Source organism: Bemisia tabaci, chromosome 7 (genome assembly GCF_918797505.1).
Source record: "Bemisia tabaci chromosome 7, PGI_BMITA_v3".
Classification (NCBI taxonomy): Eukaryota; Metazoa; Arthropoda; class Insecta; order Hemiptera; family Aleyrodidae; genus Bemisia; species Bemisia tabaci.
In genome coordinates this window covers 12,060,035-12,078,994 of record NC_092799.1, presented here as the reverse complement: position 1 = coordinate 12,078,994, position 18,960 = coordinate 12,060,035, and the positions used below count along the sequence as shown (strand labels likewise).

At 38.6% G+C, this 18,960-nt stretch overlaps 2 protein-coding genes across 3 annotated transcripts in view; one reads left to right on the top strand and one right to left on the bottom strand.

Moving 5' to 3' along the window:
* The window catches only part of LOC109035328 (uncharacterized), a 47,084-nt gene extending 42,314 nt beyond the window's left edge, over window positions 1-4,770 (top strand). For both annotated transcript variants that reach the window (XM_019048917.2, XM_019048916.2), the window contains exons 5-6: window positions 703-962; window positions 2,555-4,770. In XM_019048917.2, coding sequence (XP_018904462.2) covers window positions 703-962; window positions 2,555-2,939 — 645 coding nt within the window. In that variant the 3' untranslated portion in view covers window positions 2,940-4,770. The remainder of the gene's footprint in view (window positions 1-702; window positions 963-2,554) is intronic.
* Window positions 4,771-6,302: 1,532 nt separating this feature from the next.
* Window positions 6,303-17,455, bottom strand: LOC109035377 (carboxypeptidase A4). The gene is made up of 6 exons (XM_072303018.1): window positions 17,079-17,455; window positions 15,062-15,256; window positions 14,126-14,314; window positions 12,279-12,679; window positions 9,912-10,101; window positions 6,303-6,722 (listed from the first exon to the last, which is right to left on the bottom strand). Exons 1-6 carry the CDS (start codon window positions 17,245-17,247, stop codon window positions 6,559-6,561), a joined length of 1,308 nt encoding a protein of 435 aa, XP_072159119.1. The 5' UTR covers window positions 17,248-17,455; the 3' UTR covers window positions 6,303-6,558.
* Between the last annotated feature and the right edge of the window lie 1,505 nt (window positions 17,456-18,960).

The following is an 18,960-nucleotide window of genomic DNA, read 5'->3' as shown; positions in this document are numbered from 1 at the left end:
TTAAAGCGCGGCGAATCAAGAAATCAGCGAGCATTGAGGTTCAAATAAAGTTCTTCTTACGCTGATTTGTCAACACTGTATGAACAACTCGAATAGTGGGATAAGCAGTTTTCTTTGGTACTGGAATTTATTTTCCTCAGGGAAACCACAGCATTTAGGAGGTATATTTTACCAGATAATACCAATTCCTGATTCACAAAATTATGCAACATTGCCCACCCTCCCCATAAAAAAATTAGTAATTAGAGGAGAAATCCTCGTAAATTCATCGATAGTTTTTGATGATAAATCAAAAAAGGTTGAAAAATATATCAGTCCAGGAATTCAGCCATTTTAAAATATTATTAATGTAGTATTAAGTATGAATTTTCAAGCTAAATGCAAATTTACCACCTTATGCTAAAAGATACAGTCAAATTGACTTCAAATTCGTAATTAGCGACCCAAAGAACCCCTAGAAACATATATAATATGTCATCATCAGTGATATTCTAATTAATGCCACCTAGATGGGCGCGGCGCGGGAATACGGGAACCAATCAGAAATGGATTCACATTGTCTTGACTCTCAGTATAAAGGGACTCTACACTTCCCCCGTTAAAATGAGAAGCAAGCGTATTTTGCAAGTTTTTTAAAGGGAAGGTATCAATAAGTTTCTACTTTTATACAATTTTAAAATGGGGTTTCGGTTTTTTTTTTAGGATGCGGAGGCGACACGGCTGTACTTCAGTCAGACGGACATGAGCATCACGCAATTCGGATTCGTGGGGTTGGTGCTCCTGTACCCGGGGAAGTTTGGAGCTGGTTCGGCCACCGACGAGGAGTTGGAGGGTTTCGCCCACCTCTGGAGGTGCATCGGTTACCTGCTTGGCATCGAAGACCGCTTCAATTTCTGCCAGGGCACTCTCGCTGAAATCCGACAGAGGACTGCGTATACTTTAGACTTCCTCATCAAGCCTCGGTTCGTATTTTCACTTGGGATTTGAAAAAATACATGATTAACCTCTTTTTAAGGACCGACTGTATTTATACACTGAAAAAAAAGGTTCGGTCGTGTGTACCAAAATTCTGTGTTCCATATCATCCCAACCAATTCGTTTTGTCAAACTAAATTTTCGGTTTGTCAAACTAAACTTCCGGTTCGTGTAACCGAACGTTTGGCATATATGGCCAAAGTTCGTCAGTTCTATTTACCGCACAAGTTTGGTTTGACTAACCAAAAATTCAGTTTGACAAACCGAAATAGCTGGAATGATATGGAACACTGAACTTTGGTACAAGGTAAATTTTCATTGGCGTAGTGAGCTTTGCGCATAATCAATTGATCTGCCAATTAAATCTATCGGAAAGGATCGATAAACAGGATGCTCGCAAAGAACACCTTAAAAATCGATTCTTTACCATAGTTTCAAATAGGGAACTATCGATAATCGATCATCTCGCTTCGCCAATGTAAATTGTCTCGAACCTAGAGCCTAAAGTAAAAGTATACTTTTACTTTACTTTTTTAGTAAGTATACTTTTGAGAATTTTTGCGAGGACTTAATAAAAATGCGTAAACTCTTCGATATGTAATTTTAATGAAATTGTTTATAATACTGAATACAGTAGTTAAAATTGAACAAATAATACACGAAAAACTCCCACTGATTGTTGTGACCGTTCCATCCGTCAAGGTCGCCACCAAATCTAGAAAATGAAATCTCTGGCATTTCCCTGACACATTTTGATGAAATCCTCTAACAATTGAAGATATGCCAGATGGTCAAAAACACATAATTTGAAATAGTTTTCGGGCAAAATTTGTTGTTCGAAACGTCACACCCATTTTAGAGGGAAAATAAAGATGCTTAACAATTTTTTGTTCACATTTTCGTCATTTTTCCTGACATTTCCCTACCAGTTTTGTGCCTGACACATTTTGGTGAATTCCCCTGACAATTGAAGATATGCCAGATGGGCAGAACGAAGAAATAATTTTTGGGCAAAATTTGTTGTTCGAAAGGTCAAACCCATTTTAGAAAGCAAATAAAGGTGCTTATCAATTTTTCCTTCACAGTTTCCTCAGTTTTCCTGACATTTCCAGGTAACTTTTTAAAATCCCCTGACATTTCCCGGTATTCCCTGTATGCGGCAACCCTAAAAAATTTATGAAGTCGCTCCCTCAACGATAAAATCGCTAGGGTCATCAACATCTGAGCGATATTCCTCGATCTTATCGGGATAAAATCACAATTCTATCGCCAAGCAATTTATCGCAATATTTTCGAATAAAAATCGCGATAAATGGCGATTTAATCGCAATTTTATCGACAAAAATTGATCGAGATTTTATTGAACCAAAAATTGCGATGTGTAGCGCTTTAATCGCCATATATCACAATTTTTAATGCGATAATATCTCGATATATTGCCACCGACAAAATCGCGATAACCAACCGATAAAATCGCTATTTATCGCGATCACTGCTACTTGGGCCGACATTCTTTGCATATATGTCCCTAATTATTCCCGAAAATTCAAAAAGTAATGCAACTTTCTTCTTTTCCCAGGTTCAAGGACGCAGGTCCCGATTGGGAGCACATGTCGCGATGCATGGTCGAAGGGATTTCCTACTACATCCCGGGCGTGACGTTTGAGGTCTCGCTGAGCTACATGTGCTGGGCCCTGGACATCCAGATCCCCTCCGTCTCCACCAAGCTCACCGTCGTCCAGAACTTCTTCTTCGGTCTCACCAAACTCTTCTTCTGCCACACCTCCCGCATCCCGGCCGTCCTCCGCTTCCACAACTACCTCCTCCGCAACGCCCTCCAGAAGGTCCAGAAACAGCCCCGCGAGTGGCACGAGAAACTGGAAAGCAAGAAGTACGACTACCAGAAAACCGGCGGCAGGGATCACTTCGCACAGATCGGGAACGAGTTACCAGTGCTCTCGTAGTTTTTAGTTTAGGTTTTAGGTTCCTCCACGCCGTTCACAAATCGTGCTGTATTTTGAATCTCATCCGGTTATTACCTAGTTAATAATCGATAAATTATGATTTTTGATGGAGGATTTGTAGATGCCTCCACGCCGTTTACAAATCGTGCTGAATTTTGAATCTCATCCGGTTATGTATGTATATAAGCCGCTTTTACGGCGCGCTAGAGCGCTCTGCGACGCCTACTCGCCACAGGAATCTGTCATGGTAGAGATCCTCCGGAAGCTGGCATCTCTCCATCTCTTCACAGTTCCGGTTCACGGTTCATCCGGTTGTTACCTAGTTAATAATCGATAAATTATGTTTTTTGATGGAGAATTAGCAGGTGCCTCCACGCCGTTTGCAAATCGTGCTGAATTTTGAATCTCATCCGGTTATTATCTAGTTGATAATCGATAAATTATGTTTTTTGATGGAGGATTTGCAGATGCCTCCACGCCGTTTACAAATCGTGCTGAATTTTGAATCTCATCCAGTTATTACCTAGTTAATAATCGATAAATTATGTTTCTTGGTAGAGAATTTGCAGGTGCCTGAGATTTGATGAATTTCCTGTTTATAGAAAAACTGATAAAAGAACTGTACATGAGGATACCGTTGGTTCATAAATTGAACAATAATTATTGGGGAATATATGACCAAAATAATCTAATCTGGTAAAATACATGTGTTTAAATGGGAAATGCATCCGGATGACGTCACTAGGCGGTTCATTTCCTCACTTTTACATCTATTTTTATACTATTTCCTATGTTAGATAGAAATGTATGTGGCTACTGCGAAATCAGCTCTTTGAGCACTCTTAGACGAAGCAATAAAAAATTGCGTGCAAATTCTCCATTGATCTGTTTTGAAAGTAAGTGACTATTCAGTCAACTAATAGCTCTTTGATATCGGGCACTAAATTAAAAAATGTTCATCTTCTATACCCCTAGATTTTTTTATAGACGGGGTTGAAGCATAAAAATTAGAAATGCCTAAGTACATAAATTTGAAAGAGAAGCGGCCGAATGGCATTCATGATTTAATTGAATCAGAAAGAAGGTCGGTTTTAATTGTCTTGGCTACTTTGCCTTGGTGTAGATTTTTCTCAAATGAAGTTGTTAGCATCTTTGCTCTTTGTAACTTTTAGTGAATCTCACCATTTTTATTTTTATTTCATGCATGGATTTAAAAATGGTGCTTAAACTTTACCATTGACTCATAAGATGAAAAAAATTTTGGGCTAGACCTTATTTGTACAATTTTAACACGATTAAAACGTAAGTAAAAAAAACATTGAGAGATGATATGAGTCATAAAGAACCACTTGCAATATATGTATTGGAGGCTATAATCTCAGTCCTGTCTGACCTGAGTTGATTCAGTGTCGTCTCTTGTAAAACTCTCAACAACTACGAATTATTTAATTGATTTTCCCCGTTTGGTGAACTTAACATAACGTTACTGCAATATCAAAGCCCCTCCTTTTTAATCAAATCGCGCTGTGATTGCTTTGAATTCTGGTGATTTAGAGTCTATATATAGTATTATTTTGCAACAATCATAATGAATCTGAGTTGTATGTACATGTTATTATGAGCAATTGAGGATTGCCTCATAGAGATCAAATCTGCACAAAATAAGCTTCTCCTCAGAGAAGACGAGGTGAATTGTGATAGAATGCGGGTTTCCCTCTCTAACTCTGTGAAGACTATTTTTATTCTACTTTTTCTCCCGGTTGCACTTCATCTGTTCCACTTTTGTACCTTACTTTTACATTAATAAAACTGTACAAATTTTTCATTCTCACCGCTTAATAGTGTACTTTTTTGTAATCCGATCACTGAAAAAAAGTATCTTCACCCCGGCTGTATTCCTCACTGGAAAAAAAAAAGACTCTTGAAAACATTGACAAGAAAAAATACTCTTGATTCAATCGGATTTTTGCTTGAATCAAAACGGAATCCGCTTAAATTAAGAGGCTTGGTTCTTGATTTAAGCTAGATTCTGATTGAATGAAGAGTACTTTTCCTTGTCGATGTTTTTAGGCAGAGCCTGGACTCTAGATCCAATGTGGTTTTTTTTCCAGTGCTAGCTGATTTTGGCGCCAGTCATAAGAGTAGTTGCACCCCCTAGCTATAGAGGTGTAAAGGCACCAGCCAGTGGTATAGTTAATCTAACCACATTTATGCTGACTATGAAGGCACATCTAGAGGTATGGTTGATCCGACCGCACTTTCGGTAGAAGAGCGACTACTTTTATATCTGGCTCTAAAATCAGCCAGGAGTATAGTTGGGACTGTGATACTTTTTTTCCTAGATCTAGAGACTGGACCAATTCTTATTTAAAATAAGTGCTTAAATCCTCCTCAAGTTAAGACTAAATCACTTTATACACATCCGTCCAAGGGAAATGAACTGTAGTCTCTGAAAACTCAACATTTTGGGAAATTTTCGAGACATTGAAGAAAAACATTATTGGGAGCGATCGTGGAGAGACTATAGGACACAATTTTGAAAACTTCACAAAGAGTTAACTTTTTCCATCGCACGTAAAATTAAGCGTTTGAGTTGATCAGCCGAAATCAATACATTTGAAGGGGAAGGCACATATAGTCGCGTAAGAAGCATAGAGGATGCATATGCAAAACTAGGTAAAAATTCAAAGGGCTACAAAGAATTGCATTGAAACGCACCAGCACTTACGGGCCACGCTAAGATGTTGAAGCGAAGGATCTCGAAAAATCGGTGAGTAAAGTTTTTATATAGGTTATGCCGTCACATTGGCGTCACATGTGGCTTACGTCTATCGCAGGAATCATCAGATGTAATGATCTTGATAAGTGAGTAAAACTGAGGCCCCACACAAAAATATGCCGAATTGACGAAAAATTCAAAGAAAGAAGTTCCTTTCAACATAAATACGTCCAACGATGGTGAATCAACCAGACAGTGGGTCTTGAGTGTGGTGTTTGAAAATTTCTATTCGTATTACCTAAATTTTCTTTTTTCTTTTTTTTTTTTTTTAAAAAGAAGCTTCATTTTCTTCGCAAAATTCTCGAAGACTGTTATGGGGGAGGGGATCAAACGCAAATTTGTGCAAAGATGATTAGGACTGGACTCATCGGAAGTTTTGCACTTCGTTCCAGTTTACAGTGAGAAATATGAAAAAAAGCCGACAAAAAATGATGATTTCGAGAATTCTTCTCTAGTAGTTTCTTTTACCATTATATAGGCACATTAAGTATTAACGTTTTAAAGTACATTATTACACAATCAAAAAGTGACTTCAGATATTTGACCGGTATGGCGAAGAGGTGAAAATTATCAAAAGCAATAACTCCAGGGAATACCCTCGACTTTAATTTCGTAAAACCTTATCAAATTAAACAGATCAAATGAAAAATTAATTTAATTTTATAAATTGAAATAAATATAAAATATTTTCACCAAATCTCCGGGACATGCAAGAGCTCCATTTAAATTTATTGTAGCTTGTGTTATTCGGGTTGCTAATTTCAAAGAGATTGACATTTTTAAAGTAAGGCCACCAGCATGAGCCTCTCTGAAAATTAGAGCTGAGCTGCCTGAAAAATCTTATTTACGTTTGACGATCGCCTCCGCTACGGCCTTGACGAGTTCTAAACCTTCCCTGGCGGTTGGAATGATATTTGCAACCGGTAGAATAAAGCTGTCTTTGGATAGTTCCATGACGAAGACGTATGGGATCCCTTGGGAGGCGGCCCAGTCAATAGAAGTGCCTGCAAAAACGAAAAACAAACAGAAATAGATCAAGTACAAAAAACAGCATAAAAACAGCAACAAGTACAAACAGCTAAGTACAACCGCATCAGAGGGGCCCCCGAACGACAGGAGGGCCCACAAATGTAGGTCGCCTCTTAACTTTTCGACTGCCAGTTTGCCCCTGGAGAGCTCGGATGCAACTATTGTACCTCAACGGATGTCTGAGCTGCATATCCAATGTTTTGAAGGCGCCTTCTTTTTTCCTCACGGTTCTCAACGTCAATGCTCTGTTACACGTTCATCAGCCCGACCCGTTGCTGCATACGCTCATATCTAACGAGAGATAATACGGAAGACATCGCTGCTTGAGTTCTGATATTTTAAATGATTTTTTTCCTCTTTTTTTCTAAAAGATAAATTTTCTTTTTTCAAGGGAGATATTTTTTTGTTTTCAGATGTAGGGATCTGATAAAGCGTGCCCTTGCAAGCTCAGTGCTCAGATTGGATTTACTACTGGATAAAGATCGTTTTTTTTTCTTTTTGATGGGCTGTGTCTTCCATTGACATTGGATGCAGAATTTGGTGATAATATGCCTCCCAATGGTTTCAGGACATTCCGTCAACGATTTTTTGTCCGGGCGCCTGTTTAGACCAGTAATTTACGTCCACGCTTAAAATAAGAAACAGTGACCTGGTCCAAAGGGTACATTCCAGTCCGTATGTAAAATTATATTGCCGATATCGAATTAGAAAATTTAGAGAGAAGAGGGTGTTGTTGTGGTAACTCATTTTTTAAATGAAATGTTACTTTCTTCTTTCTATTCGTCTTTCTAATTTTCATTTGTGAATATTTGGTTTTACTTCTATCTGTAAAATTGTCGATTTAAAATATACTGTATACAAATATATAAACCCTTTTTTAAATGATAATATTAGGTACTTCATTTTAAAAACATTATATTTTTAAAACGTGGCAAATATTTGCAAGACCTTTTCCAAGCGATGGTATCGATATTAATCTCAATGAGCCGTACTTGTGTTGAAAAGAACTATAAAAAAATGAAAAAGAGAGAAAAAACCAAGGAGGACGCAATCTATGGTTTTAACCCACTTTTAAATCGCTCTTCTACAGTCAAACACGTCCAATTTTGACCGTTTGGTTGCAAATACACCACGCTGCAGCACAGTAAAAACACAAAATATAAAGGAAAAATTAAAAAGCTTTGGAGATCATTAAAATAGACACGGACCCACCTTAATATTTTCAAAACACACGTTATATTTTCCTTTAATACATTTTTTTTTTTCATCAATTTAAATGAGAATAATCCGTGCAGAGCGTGCAAACCTTTCAAAATCATGAGTTGAAAAACGCTGACTCCGCGAGTTTAAATATTATAGCCTAACACAGAGCGGAATGCGCACTAGCGCCTACAAACCTAACGGGATACTTCACGCGTTGCGCAATGCGTGAAGTATCCCAGTTTGGTTTGTAGGCGCCTATGCGCGTGTCATACTGCCGCGCCGCGGAGTGCTACGGCGTTTCAAGCAACTATTTTGCGAGATAGGTGCTGCACAGTATCATACGAGATTGAAGGCGCTACAACGTATGAAGAATGACAAGCTTCCTTTAAGGGTACAGAGCTTTCCTTGCAAAATAAATCAAGATACCACGTTACAAAAAGAAAGCGGTAATCTAAAAAACTCACTTAGTCCTAGCATCCGTATTTAATAACTTTTAGCATTATTTTTGAAATTCATTAGAGAAAAATGTGACTCGATTTAGGCAGAAGCATTATTGAGTATGCCGTCAAGAAGATTTTATTTTGAATCAAGAAGAAAATAGCTGAATGAAAGCGGGTTTCTGCTTGATCTAATGACTTTTCTCTTTATTTAAGCATCCTTTTTTCTCTAAACAGGCATTATTTTATTTATTGATTTATAAGGAAATCTTCTCGGCGGTAAATTTGAGCATATTTCTACTTGAATCAAGTCACTTTTTCCTCTAATTAAGTTCAAAAACCATGCTAAACATTACTGGATCCAAATACAAGGACTTAGCAAGTTTTTCGACTACAGCTCTCTTTTTTTCGTCGTCACTCGATTTAATTGCTTCGTGCTTTTGAAAGATGCCATCAATCATGATACGTTGGGGTGCCTTCAATCTTGGATGATACTGTGCAACACCTTCATGGCGAAATAGTAGTTTGAAGCGCCGCGGCACGCCGGCGCCGCGCCGTCGCGAAGTTATCGTTCACAAGAAAAATCTAAGAGCCTTCAGCTGAGGAAAATCAAAAGGTTCATCCGGTTCAGGTGTAAGAGGATGGGATTTTCTTGCAAGATAATTAAGTCCTGTTGCACCAAAGAGGTGTAGAGAGTTTTAGTGAATCTTCCCTCATGGAATTGACGCCAAAATTCTCAATTATATATTTGTTTCCGTTTGGCCAACCAAACAAACAAAAAACGAGCAAACCCTCATTCTTCCAAGACATTATACATTTCATCCAAAAACGTCGTGAGCAAATGTTGTTTGTATTTACATGTAGACCAATTAACTTTGGGTCTCAATAATTGATAAGTGGACCAAAACTCCCCTGCCGAAAAAACGCGCGGACTTAAACTACTGGAAAAAACAAGTGCTCGGACAAAAAATCGTTGACGAAATGTCCTATAACCCCTCCCAATATCTATTCTTTGCGAGTCTACTTTTAATTATTTACTTGGAGGTACGTCCAGGCTGGCATGAAACGTAAGAAAGAAAGGAAAGATAGGAAATTTCAGTGAAATATTTCATGAAATTTCACAAGGCTGTGAAATATTTCATATTTTTCAGGGGCTAGAGTATGCAACCCGCACTCAAACACACAAAAATAGAAGAAAGACACAATTTTTTCGTTTTGCGAAACTTGGAAAGGAACCGGTATTTTTCAATACCTTTCATAATGTAAATCTCTGAAAAGTCATGAAATATTTCGAGTGAAATTTCAAGGTTTTATTTTTCATGAAATTTCAATATTTTATTTTTCATGAAATTTTGCCACCGTGAGTACGACCCCTGACCACTTCCCATCCCTTCGAAGCGCTTGGCACCTCCCTCATTAATTATGCGTTACTTTTATAATTTTGTATCATAGAGTATAATAAGGAAACGGGTGCGGTGACTGACGTAAATGACCAATCTCTATTTCAGTGAATGGATGGCTTACCGGTGCATGCATATAAGAAATCCGTAAGTTTACCCACATGGTAATTACTACCCGACATTTTAATGATGTTCTTGGCCGCTGTTCTAGCAATTTTAATGAGCTCCAGCTGATTTTCGAGCAGTGGGGCATTTCTGGCGTAAGCGTAAGGACACAAAATATATTGACCATAAGTGTGGAATGTCAGGAACGCCTGAAAATTATACGATTTAAATTAAGCAGTATTAAGCAAAAGGAGTTGACCAACATCGTAATGAGGTTTGCTCATAATTAAGATATCCGGTGAGATGCCGGATTGATTCTTGTAAAGAAAATTTTTAGTATCTGCATTTCAAAGTGATGTAGCTGCCATTGTTTTTATGTAACACTTTTAGAGGAGAAAAAAGCTGATTTGACATAAGGATGATCATTTATTGAGTGTTATTTGTTGATTGGCTCTTAATCCTAAATCCAAATTATGAACTTTCTACTTGACAACACAAGGAATTGCAGTACTTTGCCACTAGGTAAAAAAATACGAAATTAATTATATTGTTATTGGTTTTGCCAATATATTGAGGAAGGTCCGTCCCCACATTAAAAGTGCTCGAGTCGGCGAGACCATTGAATTTTTTCATTTGCATTTTGTATCATTTGTAAAGAAGTAGCCTCGGAATCCCTTGTGAAGATTTGCATATATTTCCAAAGTTATATAGAGGAATTTTACTTGGAACTTCATAAAAATCTTCTTTTTTTTAACAGTACCCCAGAGTAAATTGGTATCTAACTCCATTTTAGTCATTCCGGGGTATCGGGGAAAAAGCATGTGTTGGTCCCATGGATTCCAATGAAAATCGCAATTTTTAAAATTCCGCATGTCATAACCGGCGTGAGATAGGGCTACCAATTGTTTCACACACACGGAACCATTAATGGAGATTTCCAAAATGACACTGATTCGAGTTTCTCAAAAATAAGAGTTAGGTACCTTTTGACTCCGGGGCACTGATATGATACTGTATCAAAAGTCTCTTCTAACCTCCCTTTTCATTTCTGTCCATTGAATCGGCGCGTTGATCGGTTCACTTGTTTATTTTTCGTTCAATGCATGTCGATCCAATACATACCCTCTCGTCACATGCAAATTACCAATCATTCTTTTTCTTTTTCAACTTAGCAATTTTCCCTCTGCTGCGTCTGCAGCTATTGTTGTTCCGAATATGCTGTGCGAGCTGATTTCAGCTCATTGTACCCTTGACTCTCTGAAGGCGTTATGTGGGCGAAAGCAATTCGCCTTCAGCTACGTCTTCAGCAATTGTTGTTACGAATATGTTGTGCGTGCTGATTGTAGCTCAATACATACTCGACTTTCTGAAGGCGTTTTATGGGCGCAAGTAGCGTCATCTGCCGAAGAACGAACGAAGTAGGGAGCAATTCATTCAATCTCACTTATGTTGTTTTTCGACAGGGTGCTCCACTTTCGCACATTAAACGCCTTCAAAGAGTCAAGTATGTAATAAGCTGAGATCAGCATGCACACCATATTCGTAGCAACAATTGCAGTGGACGCAGATGAAGGCGAATTGAAAACGACCATATAGTACATGATGAAAACCATTTTAGCTCTTTAATTAATTTTGTTACCAATAAAGGGTTATATTTAATGGTCTTTTTATGGGGGATTCTCGAAAAATTTTCAACATAAACTAGGTTTAAATGCAAAATAAAATATGCCGCACTACAAAGTTACACCAACGCGATTCAATGCATTTGTAATTAAATTCTTTAATCAAAATTTCAAAATCAAAATTTGTAAATATTTTTCTTCCAATTTTGCAGGTAATTTTGCTTGCAATATAACCTAAAGTTCTTGGAAATATCTCGGAAAAATATTCATAACTTCCCTCAAAAATAAGCACTTTATCGAATGTAATTTTGCAACTCTTGAGTGTTGATACGGGGTTCTTCCTTGGCACGGCATTATAGTTTCCCAAAGCAAAAATAAAGTATGACAGTACTGCCGTGCTAAAGAAGAACCCCGTATCAACACGCGGGAGTTGCCAAATTTCCTCCAATAAAATGTTTATTTTTGAGAAAAGTTATGAATATTTTTCCTTGCAATTTTCAGACACTTTAGATCAAATTACAAACAAAATTATCTGAGAAATTGGAGAAAAAATATTCACAAATTCTCCTGAAAATTAGTGATTTACCCAAGGAAATTTGGCAACGCCTGAGGCTCATACGGCATTTTTCCTTAGCACGGCAGAGTGAGTCTGCAATTTCGCAAACGGAAATGCTTGGTTTCGCACTTAGGCCATCGAAATGAGGCCTCCTCAGATACCTAAAGAGCTGATTAAGGAACGACTATAAGATACGGACGTTGCATACCTTAACCTTGGAGATTTTATCCGATAAGAAGCCAACAACCCCTTGAGTTTCGAGTTCAGAATTGGCGTAGGGTCCTTTATAGTCCGATTCGCATGCATTGTTGCTTGCTCCCTCTTTTCTGCCCCATTCGATATCGAAGTTTCGATTGAGGTCGACGCCCAATTTGCAATCGTGCAGAGATGGTTCTTGTCTGCGACTACGATTTCCCGCGGCCAAGTTTCGGTTTTTCCGCCACATCCTGTCCTCGTTGCGACTGTACTCGTAACCGTCGGGGTTCATCACTGGAAGGATGTAGTAGTTCAGTTTCTTCATCGCCTCTGGAAGCTTCTCCTTCTCCCTCAGTAGCAGGTTGGCGATCCACAAAGCCGTTGTTGGAGAGAGCCATTCTCTAGCATGCATTCCTGTTCGAAATTTAAAAAAATAAATTAAAAAATAAATAAATAAAAAAAAGTATGGGAGTTTCAGAAATGGAGGGACGGAAATGACAATTTCATCTTAGCTAGGGTCTCAATTCCATTTATTTAATTTTGATGATCATACACACTGAAATAAATACTTCTGTTCACAGGACTTCTGCACTTCCTTTGTAACAGTCACAGAAACTTCCGTTATGAGGACAGAGTGCTCTGTTCCCACGACCGAAGTTCTGTTCTCATAACAGAAAAAACTGCAAGAGCCCTGTTGACAGAAAGTTCTGTCGTCAGCACCATATTTTTTTCTGCGTAGGGTAAACGCGGGGTTAAATGATCATACCACAGAAACGAGCTCTGTCAGTAAAAGTAAGGCATTCTTTCACCATACATTTTCTCCCGAGAGCATCTCCTGAGGGAGCTACGCCTTCCCCGTATTTTTGGTTAGAATTATCGTTTTCCTTAATTTCCGCAAAAATTATCGACCGAATTTCATGAAAATTCGCTTGCCCCTGTAATTTTAAGCGATCAGAAAAACGATCAGATGAAAGATAGGCGATTTACGATGCAAAGAGGAACCGCTGAACTCATCTCAATTTTAGCGCGATATGCAATAAGACTAGCCCCTTCAATTAGCAGACAGGCAACATACGCAACAATCCAGCAAAAATACAGCAAAAATATTCGCGCGTAATCATCATTACTTACGGCAATCTGTACTGCAGTTTGATAATTGAAATACACACTGAAAGAAATAATATTGCTGTTTAGCACCGTTAAGATGCCAATAATATTGTTAGGGAGCTCGAAGAAATAGGAATTTACTGTGCCTGCTGTTAACTTTTACAGCTTGTGAATGCAAATTTCAATGCTTGGGCAACGAGGCTGATCTTAGGATCACCAGATACGTTTTTGACATCCTAGATGGTAAAACAGCATACCATTTTTTCCAGAGGCACACAAATCTATGAACAGAGGAGACAAAAGGAAAATGGAGGGAGCCTATTGGTTGAAACGGGTCGTTGTTATAGACAAAAGGGGAAAATGATGGACTAATTACAAGATCTCTGACGGGTTGCCGTTCGTTAGTTAGTCTATTCATTGCCTTCGTTGTCTATTGCAACCACTTGCTCTTGCTTCCACCGATAGGATTGAGCATGAAATGGAATGGAAATGGAGCCGTTTTCCCTTTGTCTAATTTGCTTTTGTTTTGTCTATCAATTTCAATAATCAGCTCGCAAACTTTTAAAATGTGGGTACTCTGTAGACAGGGTAAGACCAGAGATTTATGAAATGAAATTTTGAGATGACACGGAGTTTAGCTGGGTGGTACAAAGTAAAGCTGACTAGCTGTAATAGCGTCACATTTGAATTAGTATTTTCTTAATTTTAGCGTATAGATATTGAACTTTTTTATTTGTGGACAAAAAGGCATACCTCCATCGATCCAAATATACGGTGCATTCAGATCGTTTACAATCTCCAGAAGTTTTATATCTCTCTTCTCAAAACTTCGTCCGAGTATCCAGTTGTTGACTTTGGTGGAAGGAGAGGCTGCGAGGTACAAGTCCATGTAGTCGTGAATGTCACTCAGCGGATGATAATGAGAATAGGTAAAATTGTAACCTGGGATAAATGTTGAAAACAAGGGGAAAAAGAACTGAAATAAGAAAGAACAAGCAGGGAATTCCAACACTGAGTGTTGCAAGAACGTACTGTGAGAATATGTCTATAGGTATAATCACATTCAGTTTCAGGCTTTCGTTCTAAATTTTCCAACGCAGCATAAGCGCCTTAAATAATATCATCGTAAAATAATCCAGTTAGAGGGTACATACGTTTTATATCTGGACTCCAATCTCCAAATAATCATTTCAAAATTGGATAAAACTTGGGGAACGGTAAAAGCGCGTTGAATTTTGAGTGTGTAGATTAAAGAAAACAAATTTTCTGCCTCCCCCCTCAAAAAAGCTTCACTGGGGAATAAAAAACACCTTGGATCTAGAGTCCAGACTCTTGGAAACATTGACAAGAAAAAGGACTCTTGATTCAATCAGATTTAAGCTTAAATCAAAAGAAAATCCGCTCAAAGTAAGAGGTTTGATTCTTGATTTAAGCTTGAATCTGATTGAATCAAGAGTCCTTTTTCTTGTCAATGTTTTCAAGAGTCTGGACTCTAGATCGAATGTGGTTTTTTTCCAGTGTTTAATAGAATCACCCTGAAAAGAGGCAAGAACCCTAGGGGTCACAGTGGTGTTGCGGGACTTTGATCGGTATATGCACGATTTTTTTTCTTTTTCTTTTTCAAAAGATTTTAAATGAACGGGTGTTCATGAAAATAAAAATCCTCAATCTACCTTCGATAACACCTACCTCGTCCTTGTTTTGGAGAAATTTCGTCGTCGGTCATCGGTGTGTCCTCATTTTTTATCCTCTCCTCGACATCATCGACGAGAACTTCATACTCCTTCTTGACGGATGCAAAGTGTTCCTTTGCACTTTCCAATATTGATCCTCTCACGAGGACGTCCAATACGCTTCTTCCTTGATAGACCGTTTCGACGACAGCTGTAAAATCAACTTTAAATCAGCTGTAAATCAGCTTTGGGCATCCCAGAATTGAAAGAAAATCATCACTTGAACATGAAGGCGATTCTTGGGTTTGGAAAAGGGATGTATTTTAAGATAAATTCTGAATCCTAATAAATATTCACTTGAAAAATCAGTTATTTTCGCCGGGAGATGGGATTCTTAAAAAATATTATCAATCAAACACATCATCGCGACGACCATTTGGAGTGCATATAGTAAAAAGGAATCAGCGTAATTACAGGATTTTCAAAATCGTGAGAATTCCTTTTTTCTTCTTCCTTTTTTTTTTTTTTTTTTTTTTTTTTTTTTTTAAAGCAATATAGTATCAGTATTCAAATTTACACAAATTATTTTTATTTAAAATTAACAATGATTATAAAAAAGCAACATTTTCACAACACTGTAATCGCGCTGGTTCCTCCGTGCTAAATGCAATCCATTAATTTACGACAACAGTGAAGGTGTATTGGGTAATTATGAAATCTCTGAAAGCTGAATGCATGGACATCGGAACACTTCTGCTTAGCACGGAAACATAGTTTTTGGTGGTAATTTTGGGTTTCAAGCACAGTTATAGCTATCGAACAATGAAGACGTCATGACAATTCATCAAAACTTTAAAGAAGTTAGACTGTTACACTTTGCGAGTCAAGCACCTCCAACGCACGGCGTGAAACTGGAAAAATTGAAGCATAGGTACATCTAAACAAATTGTACGACATTGGGCTGAACAGCCCCGTTGAGTTAAGTTGGGTTTAATCTACCCGATGAGCATTTAAGAGATGGGGTTAAGGGGCTCTTGGTACCATTGCAGACTGTATTGTAAATGATGGACAAAACATTTGCCAAAGAAGACAACGGAGAAAATGGAGCGATCCCTTTGAATAAATTGAATGGTTGTTATAGAATTAGGGGAGAAATTGTGGACTAACTACAGGATCTCTCAGTAAAAGGCTACAAGAAATTGTGTAGAAATTCGTGTACTTTGGAAATCATTAAGTTTGATACGGAACAACCTTAATATTTACAAAACACACATTATATTTTTCTGTAAAACATATTTTTTTTCCATCGATTAAAATAAGAATAGTCCATACAGAGTGTGCAAACATTTCAAAATCATGAGTTGAAAAACGCTGACTCCGCGAGATTTAAAATTAGAGCCTAACACAAAGCGGAGCGGCGACGCGACGCACTGGCGCCTACAAACCTAACAGGGATACTTCACGCATTGCGCAATGCGTGAAGTATCCCTGTTAGGTTTGTAGGCGCCAATGCGCGTTTCAAACTCTCTGCCCGCCCGCCTCGCCGCAGCGTGCCACGGCGTCTGAAGCAACTATTTCACACCAGAGGTATTGCACAGTATCATAAAAAAATGAAGGCGCTCCAACATTTTAGGAAGGACAGGCATCCTTCAAAAGTACGGAGCTTTCCTCGCAAAATAAATCAAGATACTACGGCACAAAAAGAGAGCGGTAGTCCAAAAACTAACTAAGTCCTGGTATCCGTGTTTAGTAACGTTTAGTGTAAACTTTATCGCCTGGCTGTTGCTTAATCGCCATCGGCTATAAAAGGCTATAAGAAATTGTACAGCCGGCTATAGAAGCTATTGGAAATCTTACAACCGGCCGTAGGTCTATGGTATTTTGGAACACAGACTCTACTGCCAATTTTTACCAGGGTAGGATCGCTCCAATTTCTCTTTGTCCATATAGCTTCGTCTATAAATTTAAAAAATCAGCCTGCTGGTAGGATGAATTAAAACATTAGTTGACATTGAGATAGAGGTATTACTCACGGAATTTTCTCTCAAAATCTTGGAATATATCTTGATCAGTGGCGTTCTGCATGTAAACTCTCCAAATTTGAGCCCCCAAATATTGTCCACCTGCAAGACCTGCCCCTGACACCCATGCCAACACAACACCTAAAATCACGAGAACACTTCTAACCACGACAAATAACATTATCGTTAACTTCTTTAAACTAATTTACTGGCGCGGCACTCAAGTTTGACATCTGTAAAATGTTGAAAGCTCAGCTTTTGGGACTTTGTTTTACATTTCTTTCGTGAAATTAAAGCTCTGAAAGTAAAATAATAAAATCCCCACGAAGGTGCCTGCATCCAATTCAAGATCGCAGACCACACGACTACAGTGTCATAATTTTTTTTGGTCATGGCGTCAAAGAGAGGATGAAAGTAGTGACGTTTTCTTGGCGGCGAAACGATTAAGTTTAAACGCTCATAAAATGCTTAACTATGCCACTGGACTAATTTTGCAATTAAGAAGCAATATTCTTTGGTAGTCTTAGAAATGACGTATGGGTCATTAGCTCCCTCTGGCAGATAAGTTTTTATGGATGACAACAGCTCCTTAGGGCAAGATGAGGTCAAATATTGCTTGAAAACTTTGACTCAATGCTCCTGAGAGTACTAGAAAGTCCCTCGGGACCTAACTGATAATGCAAAAGGGCCCCAAAATTTTAAATTTTACAAGTCTAGTGCTTGTCAATTACCCCACTAGCGAGGCCGCGGGGCTTCAAGACCGTCATTTTCAAATTCTTTTGGTCTAAAATACATATCGATGGTGAAAGTACAGAAGCGCGTATCTAAATTTTTGACAGTTTTGAGTTATCTGCATAAACGTGTTGTTGAAGATGTCGTCTTTCGGCCAGCAAGAGACTATAATCGAAAAAAATCGGGAAGTCACCTAAAACCGTAGAGCTTTTTTCGCGTACCTTGGGCTTAAGTGCAGAAATGCGTATCTCGTTCTGGCGTTCTGAAGTGCATAGATACTGCAGCACCCAGCACCTTTCCTGGGTCATTGATGTTGACGCTATCCAAAGAATGGAAGTTTTTAGACGTATATGTTGACTGCCGTCCTTCTTATCCTGATCAATAATCATAATAAAGATTGAGCTTTGCAGCGCTCGGAAACAACGTCGTATCAAAATTTGAACTTTTACAAAACTCATTTAAGGGGCTTGAAGTACAACAAGGCGCATTAGTGCAGTTTTTGAAAAATCAGACATTCATGAACTCAATTAAGACTTGTTTGAAAGTATACTTTATGAACAATTCATAGCTAAAATCTAACTGGAAAGTATCAAAAAGTGAGTTTTGACTTCCTCTTTGCCGTACCTGAGGTTCCATGTAATTTTGAAACTTTAAACACGTATTTCTTGAAACAGGAAAAACTGCACTTATGCGTCTTGTCCTCCGAGCCTCCGATTTTCGAAGGAGGAAAACATTTTTGAGAAAAGAGTCGAATCCTACGTAGTTTGCGGCGTAGAGTCAACGCGACTGGTCCCGACACTCGCCGGAGATTCCGGACGTCCAAACGTTATTAAATACGGATGCTAGGACTTGGTGAGTTTTTTGGACTACCGCTCTCTTTTTGTGCCGTAGTATCTTGATTTATTTTGCGAGGATCGCTCCGGTTTCTTAAAGGATGCCTGTCATTCTTGCAAGGTTGGAGCGCCTTCAATCTCCTTTAACACCTTTGTATAGTGAGATATAGTTGCTTGAAGCGACGTGGCAGTCCGCGTCCGCGGCCTACGGGTGACCAGCGGTACATGCGCGTAGGCGCCTACAAACCTAACGGGATACTTCACGCATTGCGCAATGCGGGAAGTATCCCTGTTAGGTTTGTAGGCGTCAGCGCGCGTTCCACGCACAC